The 21,330-nt window shown below is 48.1% G+C and overlaps 1 protein-coding gene across 1 annotated transcript; it reads right to left on the bottom strand.

The window, feature by feature from the left end:
* Positions 1–2,145: 2,145 nt before the first annotated feature.
* LOC149428986 (ras-related protein Rab-6A-like) lies at positions 2,146–20,932 on the bottom strand. The gene is made up of 3 exons (XM_089666873.1): positions 20,857–20,932; positions 2,671–2,729; positions 2,146–2,423 (listed from the first exon to the last, which is right to left on the bottom strand). Exons 1-3 carry the CDS (start codon positions 20,930–20,932, stop codon positions 2,358–2,360), a joined length of 201 nt encoding a protein of 66 aa, XP_089522999.1. The 3' UTR covers positions 2,146–2,357.
* Between the last annotated feature and the right edge of the window lie 398 nt (positions 20,933–21,330).

The raw sequence follows: 21,330 nt of genomic DNA, 5'->3' as shown, positions 1-21,330 counted from the left end.
TACCCGCCCCCCAAAGGTGCCAATCCTTAATGGGGAGCGGGGGAGCAGTCCTTAAAGTGGAACTTCCCGTTTTGGGTGGAGCTCCGCTTTAATATTAGCAATGGTACATGGGATATATTTAATAATAACCTCTTGGTGCCGGCCGAACGCAAATGTGCGGCCTCCGGGCCTTGACACCGAGTGGCCGCACATTTGCGTGCAATTAAGAAAAACATGTGCTGAGAGCGAGCGCCCTGTGCGCTCCCAGCACACACGTCCGGTACTCACGGAAAGGTCCCGATCTCCTCTTTCGATCGGGACCTTTCCCGATCATGTGACTGCTGTGACAGCGAATAATGGTGGTCACGTGACCCTAAAAACCCCACCCCGCCTCCTGGCTTCTGAAACCCTTAACCGCTTCCTGTCCGGACACTTTCCCCCCCTTCCAGTCCGGACGCTTTCCCCCCCTTCCAGTCCGGACACTTTCACCCCCTTCCAGTCCGGACACTTTCCCCCCCTTCCAGTCCGGACGCTTTCCCCCCCTTCCAGTCCGGACACTTTCCCCCCCTTCCAGTCCGGACGCTTCCCCCCCCCCGCTTCCAGTCCGGACGCTTCCCCCCCCCCTTCCAGTCCGGACGCTTTCCCCCCCTTCCAGTCCGGACGCTTTCCCCCCCTTCCAGTCCGGACGCTTCCCCCCCCCCTTCCAGTCCGGACGCTTCCCCCCCCCCCTTCCAGTCCGGACGCTTCCCCCCCCCCCTTCCAGTCCGGATGCTTTCCCCCCCCCCCTTCCAGTCCGGACGCTTTTCCCCCCTTCCAGTCCGGACATTTCCCCCCCTTCCAGTCCGGACACTTTCCCCCCTTTCCAGTCCAGGCCAATTTTCAGCTTTCAGCACTATCACACTTTGAATGACAATTGCGCGGTCATGCAACACTGTACCCATATGAATTTTTTAGCATTTTTTGAGACAGATAAAGCTTTATTTTGGTGGTATTTATTCCCCGCTGGGATTTTTATTTTTTTGCTATGTAAATGAAAAAGTCCAAAAATTTTGAAAAAAAGTGTTTTTCTTATAAAATTTTGCAAATAATCTTTCTTCATAAATCTCAGCCAAAATGTATTCAGTTATCTTTTTAGTAAAAAAAAATAACCCAAATTAGTTAATAACCAAAAATTATAACTTTTAACCATTTTTTTTACATTTTTATATTATTATTTTTTATGTTTTCTTTACATACTGTCACCCTAGCAGTGTGGGGTCACCATGGTGACACTGTACTACTTGTGGGGGGTGATGAAGATTTTTTTTTTTTTTTTCAGCGATTGCTTTTACACCCATAAAGGATGTAAAAGAAATCATTTCTCTTTCTCTCTGGCTGCATTCTTGCAGCCATTGAGAAGTACTGAGTGAGCTGTGATTGGTCACAGCTTGTCACATGGTACAAGGCTGTTGCGAATAGCCCTGTACCATGTGATCTCTGTGATCATTCACAGATTTCACACATAGTAAGCAATGATGTCACAAGTGACATTTTGCTTACTACTTTGCATGTGATCACTGATTGGCCAATCAGTGATCACATGATCGGGACCTCGTACAGAGGTCCCGTCCGATGATCGGCGTTCCACTGTGTCCGGAGGACACAGCGGGCACCGGATCGCGGTGCTGCGTGCTCCCAGGGAGCGCGCACAGCTAGAAAAGGCGGGTGCCGTTTATGAACGGCAACCCGCCCCTGGAGTGCCACCGTCCTGCCGTTTATAAACAGCAGGCGGTACGGCAAGTGGTTAAAGGGCCGGGAGGCGCCGGCACCAAGGGGTTACCCTGGATGAGGACTACCGATTCGTCTCCCATTGGAGTTGCCTATATTGTCCGGTGTAATTCGGTCAGAATTCGTGGTAAGAGGCCGAACCATTCGGGTGTCCTGGTGATGGTGGATCGTGGGAATATTATTGGGACTTTATGAATTATTGGAATTTTGTGTTTGTGATCAGCGCTGCATTTTTTGTATTTTGTATAATGGTACATGGGAGCCTGGGCTGTCCCGGGGACTCTCTCTCCTCATTGGCTGAGACGGCAGTAGAAGCCATTGGCTGTCAACTGCAGTCAGTGAGCCAATGAGGAGAGAGCGCGGCACTGTGCGGGATCCGTGTTGTCAAAACGGATACACAAGCAGCATGAAAAAAATTGTATTGAGAGGTCATGTGATAAGAGGTCATGTGATCAGAGGTCATGTGATCAGAGGTCATGTGATCAGAGGTCATGTGATCAGATTGATCGATCGATCCTGTGAATCCAGAAAGCTGGATGTGATCACCTGACTCCCTTTTCACAAAACGAAAGCGAAATCTCTACATTTCCATCCAGACAGCGACGCGATCTCTATAGACTCACCGTGCGATCCTCCAGGTACATCGTCTTGGACAGGAAGTCGATGCCGATGGTCGCCTAGAAAAAAAGAAAAAGCAGAACGCATGAACGCGGCGCGCAGAACACATTCGCGGGAAAAAGTGCGGCCGGATCGCGTTATATAAAGCGAGAAGGATTGAGCAGATGAAGAAAGCCGGACACCCCGCAGCTGATTAAAGTAGCGGCTAAGAACATCGCGTCCCGTCTAATCCTCCCCATCCAACAATCCCTTTAAACAATCAAGGAGCATTAAGGCGACCAAAGGTCAAAGCGGGCCGCGGCTCACCTGGTAGGTGTTGTCAAAGCTGTCGTACATGAAGCGGGTGATCAGAGACGTCTTCCCAACTGCAGAGAAAGCACAGCGACATAGTTAGTGTGGAGGAAAAAAAAGGACAAAAAAAAAAAAAAAGGAAAAAAGACAAAGAAAAAAACAAAAAAAGACAAGAAAAAACAAAACAAAAAAAGACAAAAAAAAAAAAAAAAAGGACAAAGAAAACAAAAAAGACAAGAAAAACAAAACAAAAAAAGACAAAAAAAAAAGGAAAAAAGACAAAGAAAAAAACAAAAAAGACAAGAAAAACAAAAAAAAAAAAAAAAAAAAGACAAAAAAAAAAGACAAAAAAAAAAAAGGAAAAAGGACAAAGAAAACAAAAAAAGACAAGAAAACAAAACAAAAAGACAAAAAAAAACCAAAACAAAAAAGACAAAGAAAACAAAAAAAAGAGAAGATAAACAAAAAAAAAGACAAAAAAAAAGTTTCCTAGATTGTAAGCTCTCAGGATCAGGGCCCTCCTATCCCTCTATCCCTGTATTGTCTCCCGTTATATTGTAAAGTGCTGAGCAAACTGTTGGCGCCATAAATACTGAATAATAATAATAATAATAAAATAAGACAGAAAACAAATAGACAAGAAAAACAAAAAAAAGACAAGAAAATCAAAAGAAAAAAAAAACAGACAAAAAAAAAGTCTCCTAGATTGTAAACTCCCTGGATCAGGGCCCTCCTAACCCTCTTGTATTGTTGCTGTATTGTCTCCCTTGTAAAGTGCTGAGCAAACTGTTGGCGCCATAAATCCTGTATAATAATAATAATAATAATAAAATAAGACAAAGAAAAAAAAAAAAAGACAAGAAAAACAAAACCAAAAAAAAAATAAAAGTCTCCTAGATTGTAAACTCCCAGGATCAGGCCCTCCTAACCCTCTTGTATTGAGATGTATTGTCTCCTGTTATATTGTAAAGCGCTGAGCAAACTGTTGGTGCCATAAATCCTGTATAATAATAAAATAGGACAAGAAAAACAAAACAAAACAAAAAAAAAAAAAGACAAAAAAAAACAAACAAAACAAAAAAAGATAAGAAAACAAAACACAAAAAAAAGACAAGAAAAACAAAACAAAAAAAAGACAAAAAAACAAAAACAAAAAAAAAAGACAAAAAAAAAGTCTCTTAGATTGTAAGCTCCCAGGATCAGGGCCCTCCTAACCCTCTTGTATTGATCTGTATTGTTGCTGTATTGTCTCCCTTATATTGTAAAGTGCTGAGCAAACTGTTGGCGCCATAAATCCTGTATAATAATAATAATATATAAATCCTGTATAATAATAATAATATATAAATCCTGTATAATAATAATAATAATATATAAATCCTGTATAATAATAATAATATATAAATCCTGTATAATAATAATAATATATAAATCCTGTATAATAATAATATATAAATCCTGTATAATAATAATAATATATAAATCCTGTATAATAATAATAATAATAATAACATAGGACAAGAAAGACAAAACAAAAAAAAAGACAAAAAAAAAAAAACAAAGAAAGAAAACAAAAAAAAAACAAAAACACAAAAAGACAAAAAAAAAAAGACAAGAAAAACAAAACAAAAAAAAAAAAAGACAAAGAAAGAAAAAAAAAAAAAGACAAAAAAACAAAAAAAAAAAGTCTCCTAGATTGTAAGCTCCCAGGATCAGGGCCCTCCTATCCCTCTTGTATTGAACTGTATTGTTGCTGTATTGTCTCCCGTTATATTGTAAAGTGCTGAGCAAACTGTTGGCGCCATAAATCCTGTATAATAATAATAACATAGGACAAGAAAGACAAAACACAAAAAAAAGACAAAAAAAAGACAAAAAAAAAAAACAAAAAAAAAAAAACACAAAAAGACAAAAAAAAAGACAAGAAAAACAAAACAAAAAAAAGACAAAAAAACAAAGAAAGAAAACCAAAACAAAAAAAGAAAGACAAAAAACAAACAAAAAAAAGTCTCCTAGATTGTAAGCTCCCAGGATCAGGCCCTCCTATCCCTCTTGTATTGAACTGTATTGTTGCTGTATTGTCTCCCGTTATATTGTAAATTGCTCAGCAAACTGTTTGCGCCATAAATCCTGTATAATAATAATAACATAGGACAAGAAAGACAAAACACAAAAAAAGACAAAAAAAAGACAAAAAAAAAAACAAAAAAAAAAAAACACAAAGAGACAAAAAAAAAGACAAGAAAAACAAAACAAAAAAAAGACAAAAAAACAAAGAAAGAAAACCAAAACAAAAAAAGAAAGACAAAAAACAAACAAAAAAAAAAAAGTCTCCTAGATTGTAAGCTCCCAGGATCAGGGCCCTCCTATCCCTCTTGTATTGAACTGTATTGTTGCTGTATTGTCTCCCGTTATATTGTAAAGTGCTGAGCAAACTGTTGGCGCTATAAATCCTGTATAATAATAATAATTATAATAGTAACATAGGACAAGAAAAACAAAACAAAAAAAAAAAAAAGACAAAAAAAAACAAAAAGAAAACAAGAACAAAAAAAGACAAGAAAAACAAAACAAAAAAAGACAAAAAAAAACAAAGAAAGAAAATCAAAACAAAAAAAGAAAGAAAGGCAAAAAAACAAAACAAAAAAAAAAGTCTCCTAGATTGTAAGCTCCCAGGATCAGGGCCCTCCTATCCCTCTTGTATTGATCTGTATTGTTGCTGTATTGTCTCCCGTTATATTGTACAGTGCTGAGCAAACTGTTGGCGCCATAAATCCTGTATAATAATAATAATAATATAATAATAATAACATAGGACCAGAAAAAGAAAAAAAAAAAAAAAGACAAGAAAACCAAAACAAAAAAAGACAAAAAAAAAGACAAGAAAAAAACAAAAAAAAAGACAAAAAAAAAAACAAAGAAAGAAAACCAAAACAAAAAAAGAAAGACAAAAAAAAAAAAAAGTCTCCTAGATTGTAAGCTCCCAGGATCAGAGCCCTCCTAACCCTCTTGTATTGATCTGTATTGTTGCTCTATTGTCTCCCGTTATATTGTAAAGTGCTGAGCAAACTGTTGGCGCCATAAATCCTGTATAATAATAATAATAATAATAATAATAATAAAAGACAAAGAAAACAAAAAAAAAAAGAAAAAAAAAAAGGTCATGTGTGTGGGAAGGCCGGTGGGGTAATGTAGTGTACATCTGATAGGGCAATTCATAGCAGGACTCATATGATTGGACGATGCACCACACTGACGTCCATCCCCCTCCCGCCACACTCTCTCGGGATCTCCCGTCCCATCAGGAGTCCCCAGCCAACGTGTCTGCCGACAGGCCAGGCATCGCCGGAATTGGCTTTTATTGTAAACCAACAGCCATGACCTGACATCACTTTTGGTGCCGTTTTTAGAAATCTGAAAGTCTTCAAAAACGCTGATCTTGGAGTTTTGAATGCTATTAAGTGCAGAGCAGGGATTTGGGGTCCTATAGACCCTTCCATAAAGAGTACCTGTCACATGTCTATTGCTGTCACAGGGGATGTTTGCATATAAAAGTGATTAAAAAAAAACACAAACAACAACAGACGGGCTGGTCTGAGTATATCAAAACTGCTGATCTCCTGGGATTTTCCCACACAACCATTTCTAGGGTTTACAGAGAATGGTCCGAAAAAGAGAAAATATCCAGTGAGCGGCGGTTGTGTGGAGGAAAATGCCTTGTTGAGGTCAGAGGAGAATGGGCAGACTCCAGTCACTCCAAAAGGAACTCCAATAACCCCTCGTTACAACTGAGGTTTGCAGAATACCACCTCTGAACGCACATCACGTCCAACCTTGAAGCAGATGGGCTACAGCAGCAGAAGAGCACACCGAGTGCCACTCCTGTTGACTAAGAACAGGAAACAGAGGCTACAATTCACACAGGATCACCAATGTTGAACTATAGAAGATTGGAAAAACGTTGCCTGGTCTGATGAGTCTCGATTTCAGCTGCGACATTCAGATGGTAGGGTCAGAATTTGGCGTAGACTACATGAAAGCATGGATCCATCCTGCCTTGTATCAACGGTTCAGCCTGGTGGTGGTGTCATGGTGTGGTGGATCCATCCTGCCTTGTATCAACGGTTCAGGCTGGTGGTGGTGGTGTCATGGTGTGGGGGATCCATCCTGCCTTGTATCAATGGTTCAGGCTGGTGGTGTCATGGTGTGGGGGATCCATCCTGCCTTGTATCAATGGTTCAGGCTGGTGGTGGTGTCATGGTGTGGTGGATCCATCCTGCCTTGTATCAACGGTTCAGGCTGGTGGTGGTGGTGTCATGGTGTGGGGGATCCATCCTGCCTTGTATCAATGGTTCAGGCTGGTGGTGGTGGTGCCATGGCGCGGTGGATCCATCCTGCCTTGTATCAATGGTTCAGGCTGGTGGTGGTGGTGTCATGGTGTGGTGGATCCATCCTGCCTTGTATCACCGGTTCAGGGTGGTGGTGGTGGTGTCATGGCGTGGTGGATCCATCCTGCCTTGTATCACCTGTTCAGGGTGGTGGTGGTGGTGGTGTCATGGCGTGGTGGATCCATCCTGCCTTGTATCACCTGTTCAGGGTGGTGGTGGTGGTGTCATGGTGTGATGGATCCATCCTGCCTTGTATCAACGGTTCAGGCTGGTGGTGGTGGTGGTGGTGTCATGATGTTGTGAATCCATCCTGCCTTGTATTAATGGTTCAGGCTGGTGGTGTCATAGTGTGGTGGATCCATCCTGCCTTGTGTCAATGGTTCAGGCTGGTGGTGTCATGGTGTGGTGGATCCAGCCTGCCTCGTATCAACGGTTCTGGATGGTATCATGGTGTGGGGGAGATTTTCTTGGCACACTTTGGGCCCCCTTAGTACCAAATGAGCGTCATTTAAACGCCATGGCCTACCTGAGTATTGTTGCTGGCCATGTCCACCCCTCTACGACTCCAGTGTCCCCATCTTCTGATGGCTCCTTCCAGCACCATGACACAGAGCTCAAATATTCTCCAACTGGTTTCTGGAACATGACAACGAGGTCACTGGACTCCAGTAGCCTCCACAGTCACCAGATCTCCATCCAACAGAGCAACTTTGGGATGTGGTGGGACAGGAGATTGGCATCATGGATGTACAGCCGACAAATCTGCAACTGCGTGATGCCATCATGTCCACATGGAGCAAAATCTCTGAGGAATGTTTCCAACATCTTGTTGAATCTATACCACCAAGAATGAAGGCAAAAGGGGGTCCAAGCCCGTAGTAGTAAGGTGGACCTAATCAAGTGGTCGGTGAATGTATATGTACAGCGCTGGGTAAATTGACGGTGCCAAGTACCTGTAATAAACAAAGAGTGCCAGCCAGTCCCACACGTGCTGTATACAGACTCCTAGCTCCGTCCAGCTGGAACGTTTAGGTGACGCTAACCTTGGTCACTCCTTGACCTTCTCGCCCCATGACAAAGATCAGGGAGTAATCCGCTTACTGAAAAACCTCCAGGATTTGACAGCAGCTACAACTTTATTAATCGCTCTGGAGAACAGCCTGGGCACGGCAAGAGGAATCAACTTTTCCAAGGAAAACCCACAAACGTCTAGTAATCAGATTGTCAATGGCTGGAGGGAGCGTCAACTAACGTGCACTGGTGCACTCTGGCCATCTGTCCTATGGGGGAAACGCTGCCTGGCCAGAATCAATCCCTATAGCAGAGATGGATTTCTGGGTGCGGAATCCCCAGTAGGGCTTGAACCTTGCAAAGAGGACACCTCGGGATACAGATTACCCACTTGAAGACCCGGCCTATCCTGACACTTTTTGTTTAGGGTTACACGGGAGGTCAGGTGGTAGAATCATTGCTCTCACTAGGACGAGGGAGGTGGGCAGGGGACGCTTTAAAAAGCGTCCTAGACTTAGAATCCGGAGGGGTTGAGGAGTGCAACAGGTGTTGCACAAGAGCAGCAATTTTCCAAGGAGGTATCGTCTAGACTTCCACCATTCTCTCCCGAAGACACATGAGGAGAAGCCACCATGTTGTGGATTTAGAAAGCGCAACAGCCTCTGGACAACTGTTTGATGTTTTTTGGAGGTTTTTTTAAACTATTTTTATCATCACTGTTAGCTTGGAGAATGCAAGAAGAGATTTAGGTCTGAGGTGCTTTGTTTCAAGAAGGATCATTGCCAGAGTAGGGAGTCTCGGAGTAGCGAATCACCATCTCCACAGCCAGACTGTATCTGCTACAGACTCAGTTTGACCAGTTTGGTGTGAAGGAACTGGAGAGTCCTGACCTCAACCCTACTGAACACCTCTGGAATGAATTGGAACACTGAATGTGAGCTAGGTCTTCTCATCCAACATCAGAACCTGAAGGATACTATTAATACTACACCGATGGTGGACCAGGTCTTCTCATCCAACATCAGAACCTGAAGGATACTATTAATACTACACCGATGGTGGACCAGGTCTTCTCATCCAACATCAGAACCTGAAGGACACTATTAATACTACACCGATGGTGGACCAGGTCTTCTCATCCAACATCAGAACCTGAAGGACACTATTAATACTACACCGATGGTGGACCAGGTCTTCTCATTCAACGTCAAAACCTGAGGGATACTAGTAATACTACACCGATGGTGGACCAGGTCTTCTCATCCAACATCAGAACCTGAAGGATACTATTAATACTACACCGATGGTGGACCAGGTCTTCTCATTCAACGTCAAAACCTGAGGGATACTAGTAATACTACACCGATGGTGGACCAGGTCTTCTCATCCAACATCAGAACCTGAAGGATACTATTAATACTACACCGATGGTGGACCAGGTCTTCTCATCCAACATCAGAACCTGAAGGATACTATTAATACTACACCGATGGTGAGCCAGGTCTTCTCATCCAACATCAGAACCTGAAGGATACTATTAATACTACACCGAAGGTGGACCAGGTCTTCTCATCCAACATCAGAACCTGAAGGATACTATTAATACTACACCGATGGTGGACCAGGTCTTCTCATCCAACATCAGAACCTGAAGGATACTATTAATACTACACCGATGGTGAGCCAGGTCTTCTCATGCAACATCAGAACCTGAAGGATACTATTAATACTACACCGATGGTGAGCCAGGTCTTCTCATCCAACATCAGAACCTGAAGGATACTATTAATACTACACCGATGGTGGACCAGGTCTTCTCATCCAACATCAGAACCTGAAGGATACTATTAATACTACACCGATGGTGGACCAGGTCTTCTCATCCAACATCAGAACCTGAAGGACACTATTAATACTACACCGATGGTGGACCAGGTCTTCTCATCCAACATCAGAACCTGAAGGACACTATTAATACTACACCGATGGTGGACCAGGTCTTCTCATTCAACGTCAAAACCTGAGGGATACTAGTAATACTACACCGATGGTGGACCAGGTCTTCTCATCCAACATCAGAACCTGAAGGATACTATTAATACTACACCGATGGTGGACCAGGTCTTCTCATTCAACGTCAAAACCTGAGGGATACTAGTAATACTACACCGATGGTGGACCAGGTCTTCTCATCCAACATCAGAACCTGAAGGATACTATTAATACTACACCGATGGTGGACCAGGTCTTCTCATCCAACATCAGAACCTGAAGGATACTATTAATACTACACCGATGGTGAGCCAGGTCTTCTCATCCAACATCAGAACCTGAAGGATACTATTAATACTACACCGAAGGTGGACCAGGTCTTCTCATCCAACATCAGAACCTGAAGGATACTATTAATACTACACCGATGGTGGACCAGGTCTTCTCATCCAACATCAGAACCTGAAGGATACTATTAATACTACACCGATGGTGAGCCAGGTCTTCTCATCCGTCAGAACCTGAAGGATACTATTAATACTACACCGATGGTGAGCCAGGTCTTCTCATCCAACATCAGAACCTGAAGGATACTATTAATACTACACCGATGGTGAACCAGGTCTTCTCATCCAACATCAGAACCTGAAGGATACTATTAATACTACACCGATGGTGAGCCAGGTCCTCTCATCCAACATCAGAACCTGAAGGATACTATTAATACTACACCGATGGTGAGCCAGGTCTTCTCATTCAACATCAGAACCTGAAGGATACTATTAATACTACACCGATGGTGGACCAGGTCTTCTCATCCAACGTCAGAACCTGAAGGATACTATTAATACTACACCGATGGTGGACCAGGTCTTCTCATCCAATGTCAGAACCTGAAGGATACTATTAATACTACACCGATGGTGAGCCAGGTCTTCTCATCCGTCAGAACCTGAAGGATACTATTAATACTACACCGATGGTGGACCAGGTCTTCTCATCCAATGTCAGAACCTGAAGGATACTATTAATACTACACCGATGGTGAGCCAGGTCTTCTCATCCAACATCAGAACCTGAAGGATACTATTAATACTACACCGATGGTGGACCAGGTCTTCTCCTCCGTCAGAACCTGAAGGATACTATTAATACTACACCGATGGTGAGCCAGGTCTTCTCATCCAACATCAGAACCTGAAGGATACTATTAATACTACACCGATGGTGAGCCAGGTCTTCTCATTCAACATCAGAACCTGAAGGATACTATTAATACTACACCGATGGTGGACCAGGTCTTCTCATCCAACATCAGAACCTGAAGGATACTATTAATACTACACCGATGGTGAGCCAGGTCTTCTCATCCAACATCAGAACCTGAAGGATACTATTAAAACTACACCGATGGTGAGCCAGGTCTTCTCATCCAACATCAGAACCTGAAGGATACTATTAATACTACACCGATGGTGGACCAGGTCTTCTCATCCAACATCAGAACCTGAAGGATACTATTAATACTACACCGATGGTGGACCAGGTCTTCTCATCCAACATCAGAACCTGAAGGATACTATTAATACTACACCGATGGTGGACCAGGTCTTCTCATCCAACATCAGAACCTGAAGGATACTATTAAAACTACACCGATGGTGAGCCAGGTCTTCTCATCCAACATCAGAACCTGAAGGATACTATTAATACTACACCGATGGTGAGCCAGGTCTTCTCATCCAACATCAGAACCTGAAGGATACTATTAATACTACACTGATGGTGAGCCAGGTCTTCTCATCCAACATCAGAACCTGAAGGATACTATTAATACTACACTGATGGTGAGCCAGGTCTTCTCATTCAACATCAGAACCTGAAGGATACGGTTATTACTACATCACCTTCTAACCTTGTGGTAACGGTTTGGTGAAGACCCTTTTCTGTTCCCCGATGACTGCCCCCCCCCCGTGTACACAGCCAGCTCCATAAAGACCAGTTTGGTGTGGAGGAACTGGAGTGTCCTGCACAAAGCTGTAACCTCAACTCTACTGAACACCATCGGGATGAATTGGAATTCTTATGGTGAGCCAGGTCTTCTCTTCCAACATCAGAACCTGACCTCACAAATGACCCACAGACACCCTTCAAAATCATGTGGAAAGTCTTCGCAGAAGAGTGGAGGATGTTGAAGCCAGAAAGGGAAGCCAAGACCATAATAATGGCCATAGTTTTGGAATAAAATATACAACAAGCTCAGAACACTGACCTCAACCTTATTGAACGCTTTTGGGATGTTTCAGAATGGCGATTGTGAGCCAAGTCTACTCATGCAACATCGGTACCTGACCTCACAAATGGGCACAAATTCCAACAGGCATTTTGTAGGAAGCCTTCTAAGAAGAGTGGAGCCAGTACCATAAAGACATGGTTTGGAGGAACCTGTACTTTTGGAAGAGCTTTGGAATCAGGTCTTCTCATCCCAAGGGTGTCCAGCAAGTTTGAGGTCAGAGAGGAACTCAAGTGTCCTGCACAGAGCCTTGACCTCCACCCTACTGAACACCTTTGGGATGAATCAGGGAGAGCTAATTGCAAGCTAGCTCCATAAAGACATGGCTTGACCAGATCGGTGTTGAGGAACTTGTGTCTCCTGACCTCAACCCTGCTGAACACCTCTAGAATGAATTGGAACGCTGATGGTGAGTCAAGTATTTTTTTTTTTTCCTTTTGGTGCCCAACATGAAGCTGAACATACAAGCCAGGTCTTCTCATCCAGCATCAGCTCCTCAACTCCAGATTTTTTTATATTAGTTGGTGTCCCTCTTCTCCCCTTAATTCAGAATGTGGGGGAGAACCTCTCGGCTTGATATAGACTGTAGCAGAATATGGGGCTCCCTCCTAACATCCACAGGCAGTAATTATATACAAGGTCATCCTTCTAGAAGTCTCCACAAATAAAACAACCAACAAACATGGACGTTCTGAAGGTTCAGTCTGAAAAATTCCATGGATTTCCGTCTTCTGAGGATCTGGGAACAATATTGATCCTGGGAGAGGAACACAATCCAACACTGCCGCCAATCAGAGCCGAATTATACAAAGTCATAAATTACAATCAAAATTTGTATCCAGAACATCAAGGAGTTCTATATATAGATCAGCGACAAAGGCGGAGCCACCGAGCCAGACGGAAAATCAGCTGTGTGTACGGGAAGGAAAGATCCGAACTGGGGAACTGAGAACCAACATTACATCCCCCCTCCGGGCTCCCCTTCAGGCTTGCAGTTGAACCAGTTCCTCCCCTTCAGGCTTGCACGGGTGTACCGGCTCCTCCCCTTCAGGCTTGCACGGGTGTACCGGCTCCTCCCCTTCAGGCTTGCAGTTGTACCGGTTTCTCCCCTTCAGTCTTGCACGGGTGTAACGGCTCCTCCCCTTCAGGCTTGCACGGGTGTACCGGCTCCTCCCCTTCAGGCTTGCACGGGTGTACCGGCTCCTCCCCTTCAGGCTTGCACGGGTGTACCGGCTCCTCCCCTTCAGGCTTGCACGGGTGTACCAGCTCCTCCCCTTCAGGCTTGCACGGGTGTACCGGCTCCTCCCCTTCAGGCTTGCAGTTGAACCGGCTCCTCCCCTTCAGGTTTGCACGGGCGTACCGGCTCCTCCCCTTCAGGCTTGCACGGGTGTACCGGCTCCTCCCCTTCAGGCTTGCAGTTGTACCGGTTCCTCCCCTTCAGTCTTGCACAGGTGTAACGGCTCCTCCCCTTCAGTCTTGCACAGGTGTAACGGCTCCTCCCCTTCAGCCTTGCACAGGTGTAACGCGGGTGGGACCGCAGAGCAGGGCAGGGGTGCTATATACTTGACCTCATCTACCCCTCCCCCTGTAGTGTGTGCCGTGGTTCCTCCCACCAGCCTCTGCTGCATTACCATATCCTGGAGCTAGTGGGTGGGACCACAAAGCAGGGCAGGGGTGCTGCATAACTGGCTCCCCCTCGCTGTATGCCATAGTACCTTCCACCAGCCTCTGCTTCATTACCACATTCTGGAGTTGGGTGGGACTACAGTGTGGTGGGGGTGCTGCATACCTGGAACCCCTCCCCCACTGTGCACCGGGGTTACTCCCACCAGCCTCTACTTGGGTAAAGACCAGATGCTGGAGCTGGTAGGAGGGACCAAAGAGTGACGCGGGGGCAGTGCAGACACCCAACACTCGGATGTGGAGATCCCAGGTTGGAGCTCACCAATCAGTGAGAACCCGAGAGGTGGGAGGAGTTATCAGGGTCTCTGTGACACATGACATCATCAGGGTCTCTGTGACACATGACATCATCAGGGTCTCTGTGACACATGACATCATCAGGGTCTCTGTGACACATGACATCATCAGGGTCTCTGTGACACATGACATCATCAGGGTCTCTGTGACACATGACATCATAGCCGGCCATCTCTTATACATGTAAAATATCTTCAGTGGATACAAAACACGGATACAAGAAACCCCTCCCCCAACATGGCAGAGAACCCCGGAGACAGAACACTCCGCACTGTCCCTCCCCCGTACTGTACTACCTGGAGAGAACTACAACTCCCAGCACGTCCCTCCCCCGTACTATGCTACCTGGAGAGAAGTACAACTCCCAGCACGTCCCTCCCCCGTACTATACTACCTGGAGAGAACTACAACTCCCAGCACGTCCCTCCCCCGTACTGTACTACCTGGAGAGAACTACAACTCCCAGCACGTCCCTCCCCCGTACTATACTACCTGGAGAGAACTACAACTCCCAGCAAGTCCCTCCCCCGTACTATACTACCTGGAGAGAACTACAACTCCCAGCACGTCCCTCCCCCGTACTATACTACCTGGAGAGAACTACAACCCCCAGCACGTCCCTCCCCCGTACTATACTACCTGGAGAGAACTACAACTCCCAGCACGTCCCTCCCCCGTACTATACTACCTGGAGAGAACTACAACTCCCAGCACGTCCCTCCCCCGTACTATACTACCTGGAGAGAACTACAACCCCCAGCACGTCCCTCCCCCGTACTATACTACCTGGAGAGAACTACAACTCCCAGCATCCATACTCTGCTACCTGGAGAGAACTACAACTCCCAGCACGTCCCTCCCCCGTACTATACTACCTGGAGAGAACTACAACCCCCAGCACGTCCCTCCCCCGTACTATACTACCTGGAGAGAACTACAACCACCAGCACGTCCCTCCCCCGTACTATACTACCTGGAGAGAACTACAACCACCAGCACGTCCCTCCCCCGTACTATACAACCTGGAGAGAACTACAACTCCCAGCACGTCCCTCCCCCGTACTATACTACCTGGAGAGAACTACAACTCCCAGCACGTCCCTCCCCGTACTATACTACCTGGAGAGAACTACAACCCCCAGCACGTCCCTCCCCCGTACTATACTACCTGGAGAGAACTACAACCCCCAGCACGTCCCTCCCCCGTACTATACTACCTGGAGAGAACTACAACTCCCAGCATCCATACTCTGCTACCTGGAGAGAACTACAACTCCCAGCACGTCTCTCCCCCGTTCTCCACTACCTGGAGAGAACTACAACTCCCAGCACGTCCCTCCCCCGTACTATACTACCTGGAGAGAACTACAACCCCCAGCACGTCCCTCCCCCGTACTATACTACCTGGAGAGAACTACAACCACCAGCACGTCCCTCCCCCGTACTATACAACCTGGAGAGAACTACAACCCCCAGCATGTCCCTCCCCCGTACTCCGCTACCTGGAGAGAACTACAACCCCCAGCACGTCCCTCCCCCGTACTATACAACCTGGAGAGAACTACAACCCCCAGCACGTCCCTCCCCCGTACTCCGCTACCTGGAGAGAACTACAACCCCCAGCACGTCCCTCCCCCGTACTATACAACCTGGAGAGAACTACAACCCCCAGCACGTCCCTCCCCCGTACTATACTACCTGGAGAGAACTACAACCCCCAGCACGTCCCTCCCCCGTACTATACAACCTGGAGAGAACTACAACCCCCAGCATGTCCCTCCCCCGTACTGTACTACCTGGAGAGAACTACAACTCCCAGCACGTCCCTCCCCCGTACTATACTACCTGGAGAGAACTACAACTCCCAGCACGTCCCTCCCCCGTACTATACTACCTGGAGAGAACTACAACTCCCAGCACGTCCCTCCCCCGTACTATACTACCTGGAGAGAACTACAACCCCCAGCACGTCCCTCCCCCGTACTATACTACCTGGAGAGAACTACAACTCCCAGCACGTCCCTCCCCCGTACTATACTACCTGGAGAGAACTACAACTCCCAGCACGTCCCTCCCCCGTACTATACTACCTGGAGAGAACTACAACCCCCAGCACGTCCCTCCCCCGTACTATACTACCTGGAGAGAACTACAACCCCCAGCACGTCCCTCCCCCGTACTATACTACCTGGAGAGAACTACAACCCCCAGCACGTCCCTCCCCCGTACTATACTACCTGGAGAGAACTACAACTCCCAGCATCCATACTCTGCTACCTGGAGAGAACTACAACTCCCAGCACGTCCCTCCCCCGTACTATACTACCTGGAGAGAACTACAACCCCCAGCACGTCCCTCCCCCGTACTATACTACCTGGAGAGAACTACAACCACCAGCACGTCCCTCCCCCGTACTATACTACCTGGAGAGAACTACAACCACCAGCACGTCCCTCCCCCGTACTATACAACCTGGAGAGAACTACAACTCCCAGCACGTCCCTCCCCCGTACTATACTACCTGGAGAGAACTACAACTCCCAGCACGTCCCTCCCCGTACTATACTACCTGGAGAGAACTACAACCCCCAGCACGTCCCTCCCCCGTACTATACTACCTGGAGAGAACTACAACCCCCAGCACGTCCCTCCCCCGTACTATACTACCTGGAGAGAACTACAACTCCCAGCATCCATACTCTGCTACCTGGAGAGAACTACAACTCCCAGCACGTCTCTCCCCCGTTCTCCACTACCTGGAGAGAACTACAACTCCCAGCACGTCCCTCCCCCGTACTATACTACCTGGAGAGAACTACAACCCCCAGCACGTCCCTCCCCCGTACTATACTACCTGGAGAGAACTACAACCACCAGCACGTCCCTCCCCCGTACTATACAACCTGGAGAGAACTACAACCCCCAGCATGTCCCTCCCCCGTACTCCGCTACCTGGAGAGAACTACAACCCCCAGCACGTCCCTCCCCCGTACTATACAACCTGGAGAGAACTACAACCCCCAGCACGTCCCTCCCCCGTACTCCGCTACCTGGAGAGAACTACAACCCCCAGCACGTCCCTCCCCCGTACTATACAACCTGGAGAGAACTACAACCCCCAGCACGTCCCTCCCCCGTACTATACTACCTGGAGAGAACTACAACCCCCAGCACGTCCCTCCCCCGTACTATACAACCTGGAGAGAACTACAACCCCCAGCATGTCCCTCCCCCGTACTACGCTACCTGGAGAGAACTACAACCCCCAGGACGTCCCTCCCCCGTACTATACTACCTGGAGAGAACTACAACTCCCAGCACGTCCCTCCCCCGTACTATACAACCTGGAGAGAACTACAACCCCCAGCACGTCCCTCCCCCGTACTATACTACCTGGAGAGAACTACAACCCCCAGCACGTCCCTCCCCCGTACTATACTACCTGGAGAGAACTACAACCCCCAGCACGTCCCTCCCCCGTACTATACTACCTGGAGAGAACTACAACCCCCAGCACGTCCCTCCCCCGTACTATACTACCTGGAGAGAACTACAACCACCAGCACGTCCCTCCCCCGTACTATACTACCTGGAGAGAACTACAACTCCCAGCACGTCCCTCCCCCGTACTATACTACCTGGAGAGAACTACAACTCCCAGCACGTCCCTCCCCCGTACTATACTACCTGGAGAGAACTACAACCCCCAGCACGTCCCTCCCCCGTACTATACTACCTGGAGAGAACTACAACTCCCAGCATCCATACTCTGCTACCTGGAGAGAACTACAACTCCCAGCACGTCCCTCCCCCGTTCTCCACTACCTGGAGAGAACTACAACTCCCAGCACGTCCCTCCCCCGTACTATACTACCTGGAGAGAACTACAACCACCAGCACGTCCCTCCCCCGTACTATACTACCTGGAGAGAACTACAACTCCCAGCACGTCCCTCCCCCGTACTATACAACCTGGAGAGAACTACAACCCCCAGCACGTCCCTCCCCCGTACTATACTACCTGGAGAGAACTACAACCCCCAGCACGTCCCTCCCCCGTACTATACTACCTGGAGAGAACTACAACCACCAGCACGTCCCTCCCCCGTACTATACTACCTGGAGAGAACTACAACCACCAGCACGTCCCTCCCCCGTACTATACAACCTGGAGAGAACTACAACTCCCAGCACGTCCCTCCCCCGTACTATACTACCTGGAGAGAACTACAACTCCCAGCACGTCCCTCCCCGTACTATACTACCTGGAGAGAACTACAACCCCCAGCACGTCCCTCCCCCGTACTATACTACCTGGAGAGAACTACAACCCCCAGCACGTCCCTCCCCCGTACTATACTACCTGGAGAGAACTACAACTCCCAGCATCCATACTCTGCTACCTGGAGAGAACTACAACTCCCAGCACGTCTCTCCCCCGTTCTCCACTACCTGGAGAGAACTACAACTCCCAGCACGTCCCTCCCCCGTACTATACTACCTGGAGAGAACTACAACCCCCAGCACGTCCCTCCCCCGTACTATACTACCTGGAGAGAACTACAACCACCAGCACGTCCCTCCCCCGTACTATACAACCTGGAGAGAACTACAACCCCCAGCATGTCCCTACCCCGTACTCCGCTACCTGGAGAGAACTACAACCCCCAGCACGTCCCTCCCCCGTACTATACAACCTGGAGAGAACTACAACCCCCAGCATGTCCCTCCCCCGTACTCCGCTACCTGGAGAGAACTACAACCCCCAGCACGTCCCTCCCCCGTACTATACAACCTGGAGAGAACTACAACCCCCAGCACGTCCCTCCCCCGTACTATACTACCTGGAGAGAACTACAACCCCCAGCACGTCCCTCCCCCGTACTATACTACCTGGAGAGAACTACAACCCCCAGCACGTCCCTCCCCCGTACTATACTACCTGGAGAGAACTACAACCCCCAGCACGTCCCTCCCCCGTACTATACAACCTGGAGAGAACTACAACCCCCAGCATGTCCCTCCCCCGTACTCCGCTACCTGGAGAGAACTACAACTCCCAGCACGTCCCTCCCCCGTACTCCGCTACCTGGAGAGAACTACAACTCCCAGCACGTCCCTCCCCCGTACTCCGCTACCTGGAGAGAACTACAACCCCCAGCACGTCCCTCCCCCGTACTATACAACCTGGAGAGAACTACAACCCCCAGCATGTCCCTCCCCCGTACTCCGCTACCTGGAGAGAACTACAACCCCCAGCACGTCCCTCCCCCGTACTATACTACCTGGAGAGAACTACAACCCCCAGCATGTCCCTCCCCAGTACTCCGCTACCTGGAGAGAACTACAACCCCCAGCACGTCCCTCCCCCGTACTATACTACCTGGAGAGAACTACAACCCCCAGCACGTCCCTCCCCCGTACTATACTACCTGGAGAGAACTACAACCCCCAGCATGTCCCTCCCCCGTACTCCGCTACCTGGAGAGAACTACAACTCCCAGCACGTCCCTCCCCCGTACTATACTACCTGGAGAGAACTACAACCCCCAGCACGTCCCTCCCCCGTACTATACTACCTGGAGAGAACTACAACTCCCAGCACGTCCCTCCCCCGTACTACACTACCTGGAGAGAACTACAACTCCCAGCACGTCCCTCCCCCGTACTCCGCTACCTGGAGAGAACTACAACCCCCAGCACGTCCCTCCCCCGTACTATACTACCTGGAGAGAACTACAACCCCCAGCACGTCCCTCCCCCGTACTATACTACCTGGAGAGAACTACAACCCCCAGCACGTCCCTCCCTCGTACTATACATCCTGGAGAGAACTACAACCCCCAGCATGTCCCTCCCCCGTACTCTGCTACCTGGAGAGAACTACAACCCCCAGCACGTCCCTCCCCCGTACTCCGCTACCTGGAGAGAACTACAACCCCCAGCACGTCCCTCCCCCGTACTATGCTACCTGGAGAGAACTACAACCCCCAGCACGTCCCTCCCCCGTACTCCACTACCTGGAGAGAACTACAACCCCCAGCACGTCCCTCCCCCGTACTATACTACCTGGAGAGAACTACAACCCCCAGCACGTCCCTCCCCCGTACTATACTACCTGGAGAGAACTACAACCCCCAGCACGTCCCTCCCCCGTACTATACTACCTGGAGAGAACTACAACTCCCAGCACGTCCCTCCCCCGTACTATACTACCTGGAGAGAACTACAACTCCCAGCACGTCCCTCCCCCGTACTATACTACCTGGAGAGAACTACAACCCCCAGCACGTCCCTCAACATCTCCTCCCCCCATGTACTCTAAAGCCATTGGGAATCCAGAGGAGAACTACAACTCCCAGCATGCCCATCCCTTCATATACAGCCTCAGAAATCCAGGGAAGAACTACAACTCCCATCATGCACCTTTCCCCCGTCCGGATTCCATTGTAGAACTACAACTCCCCTCCCCCCCTCAGGCCCGGTGCGGCCTCCTCCTCCTCCCGGGCGCAGCGCTCCCCCTCCCGGCCGCTCACCGCTCTGCTCCCCCAGGAACACCAGCTTGAACTTCCTCAGAGGATTCCCGAATTCTCCTCCGCCGGCCGAGCTCATGATGGCGCCGAGTCCCCTCACACGACACGACCCTCCGCCACCGACTCACTGCGCGGGCACGCTGCACAGGGGGGAGACGGGGCGGCGAGCTCGTCACGTGCGCGCGTCCGCGGGGAGGGAGAGGCCGCGCGCGCCCCCTGCCATGGGCAAGACAACAAAACGCGACCGCGCCATCTTCGTACACCCAGAGGAAGCCTAGGGAGGAGGAGAAAGATGGCGGGGGTCGTGATGTACGGACCCGGCCTGGATCTGTAGAGGCTGGATAGAGGAAACACATATAAATACTATAATAATATCAATATGTAATAAAATATATAAATACTGTAATAATATCAATATGTAATAAAATATATAAATGCCACATAATATCAATATGTAATAAAATATATAAATACTAT

This window comes from Staurois parvus, unplaced genomic scaffold (genome assembly GCF_062004578.1).
Source record: "Staurois parvus isolate SC_StPar_1 unplaced genomic scaffold, SC_StPar_1.0 ptg002880l, whole genome shotgun sequence".
Classification (NCBI taxonomy): domain Eukaryota; kingdom Metazoa; phylum Chordata; class Amphibia; order Anura; family Ranidae; genus Staurois; species Staurois parvus.
Note: the sequence above shows the minus strand (reverse complement) of the source record. Positions and strands in the feature narration are given on the sequence as shown.

Excerpts from the sequence above, each read along its gene's own strand:
- LOC149428986 (XM_089666873.1), bottom strand. The coding sequence starts at position 20,932 with ATGAGCTCGGCCGGCGGAGGAGAATTCGGGAATCCTCTGAGGAAGTTC. Across the intron at positions 2,730-20,856 it reads GTTCCTGGGGGAGCAGAGCG|TTGGGAAGACGTCTCTGATC; the intron begins GTGAGCGGCCGG and ends CTTTCTCTGCAG. Across the intron at positions 2,424-2,670 it reads GCTTTGACAACACCTACCAG|GCGACCATCGGCATCGACTT; the intron begins GTGAGCCGCGGC and ends CTTTTTTTCTAG.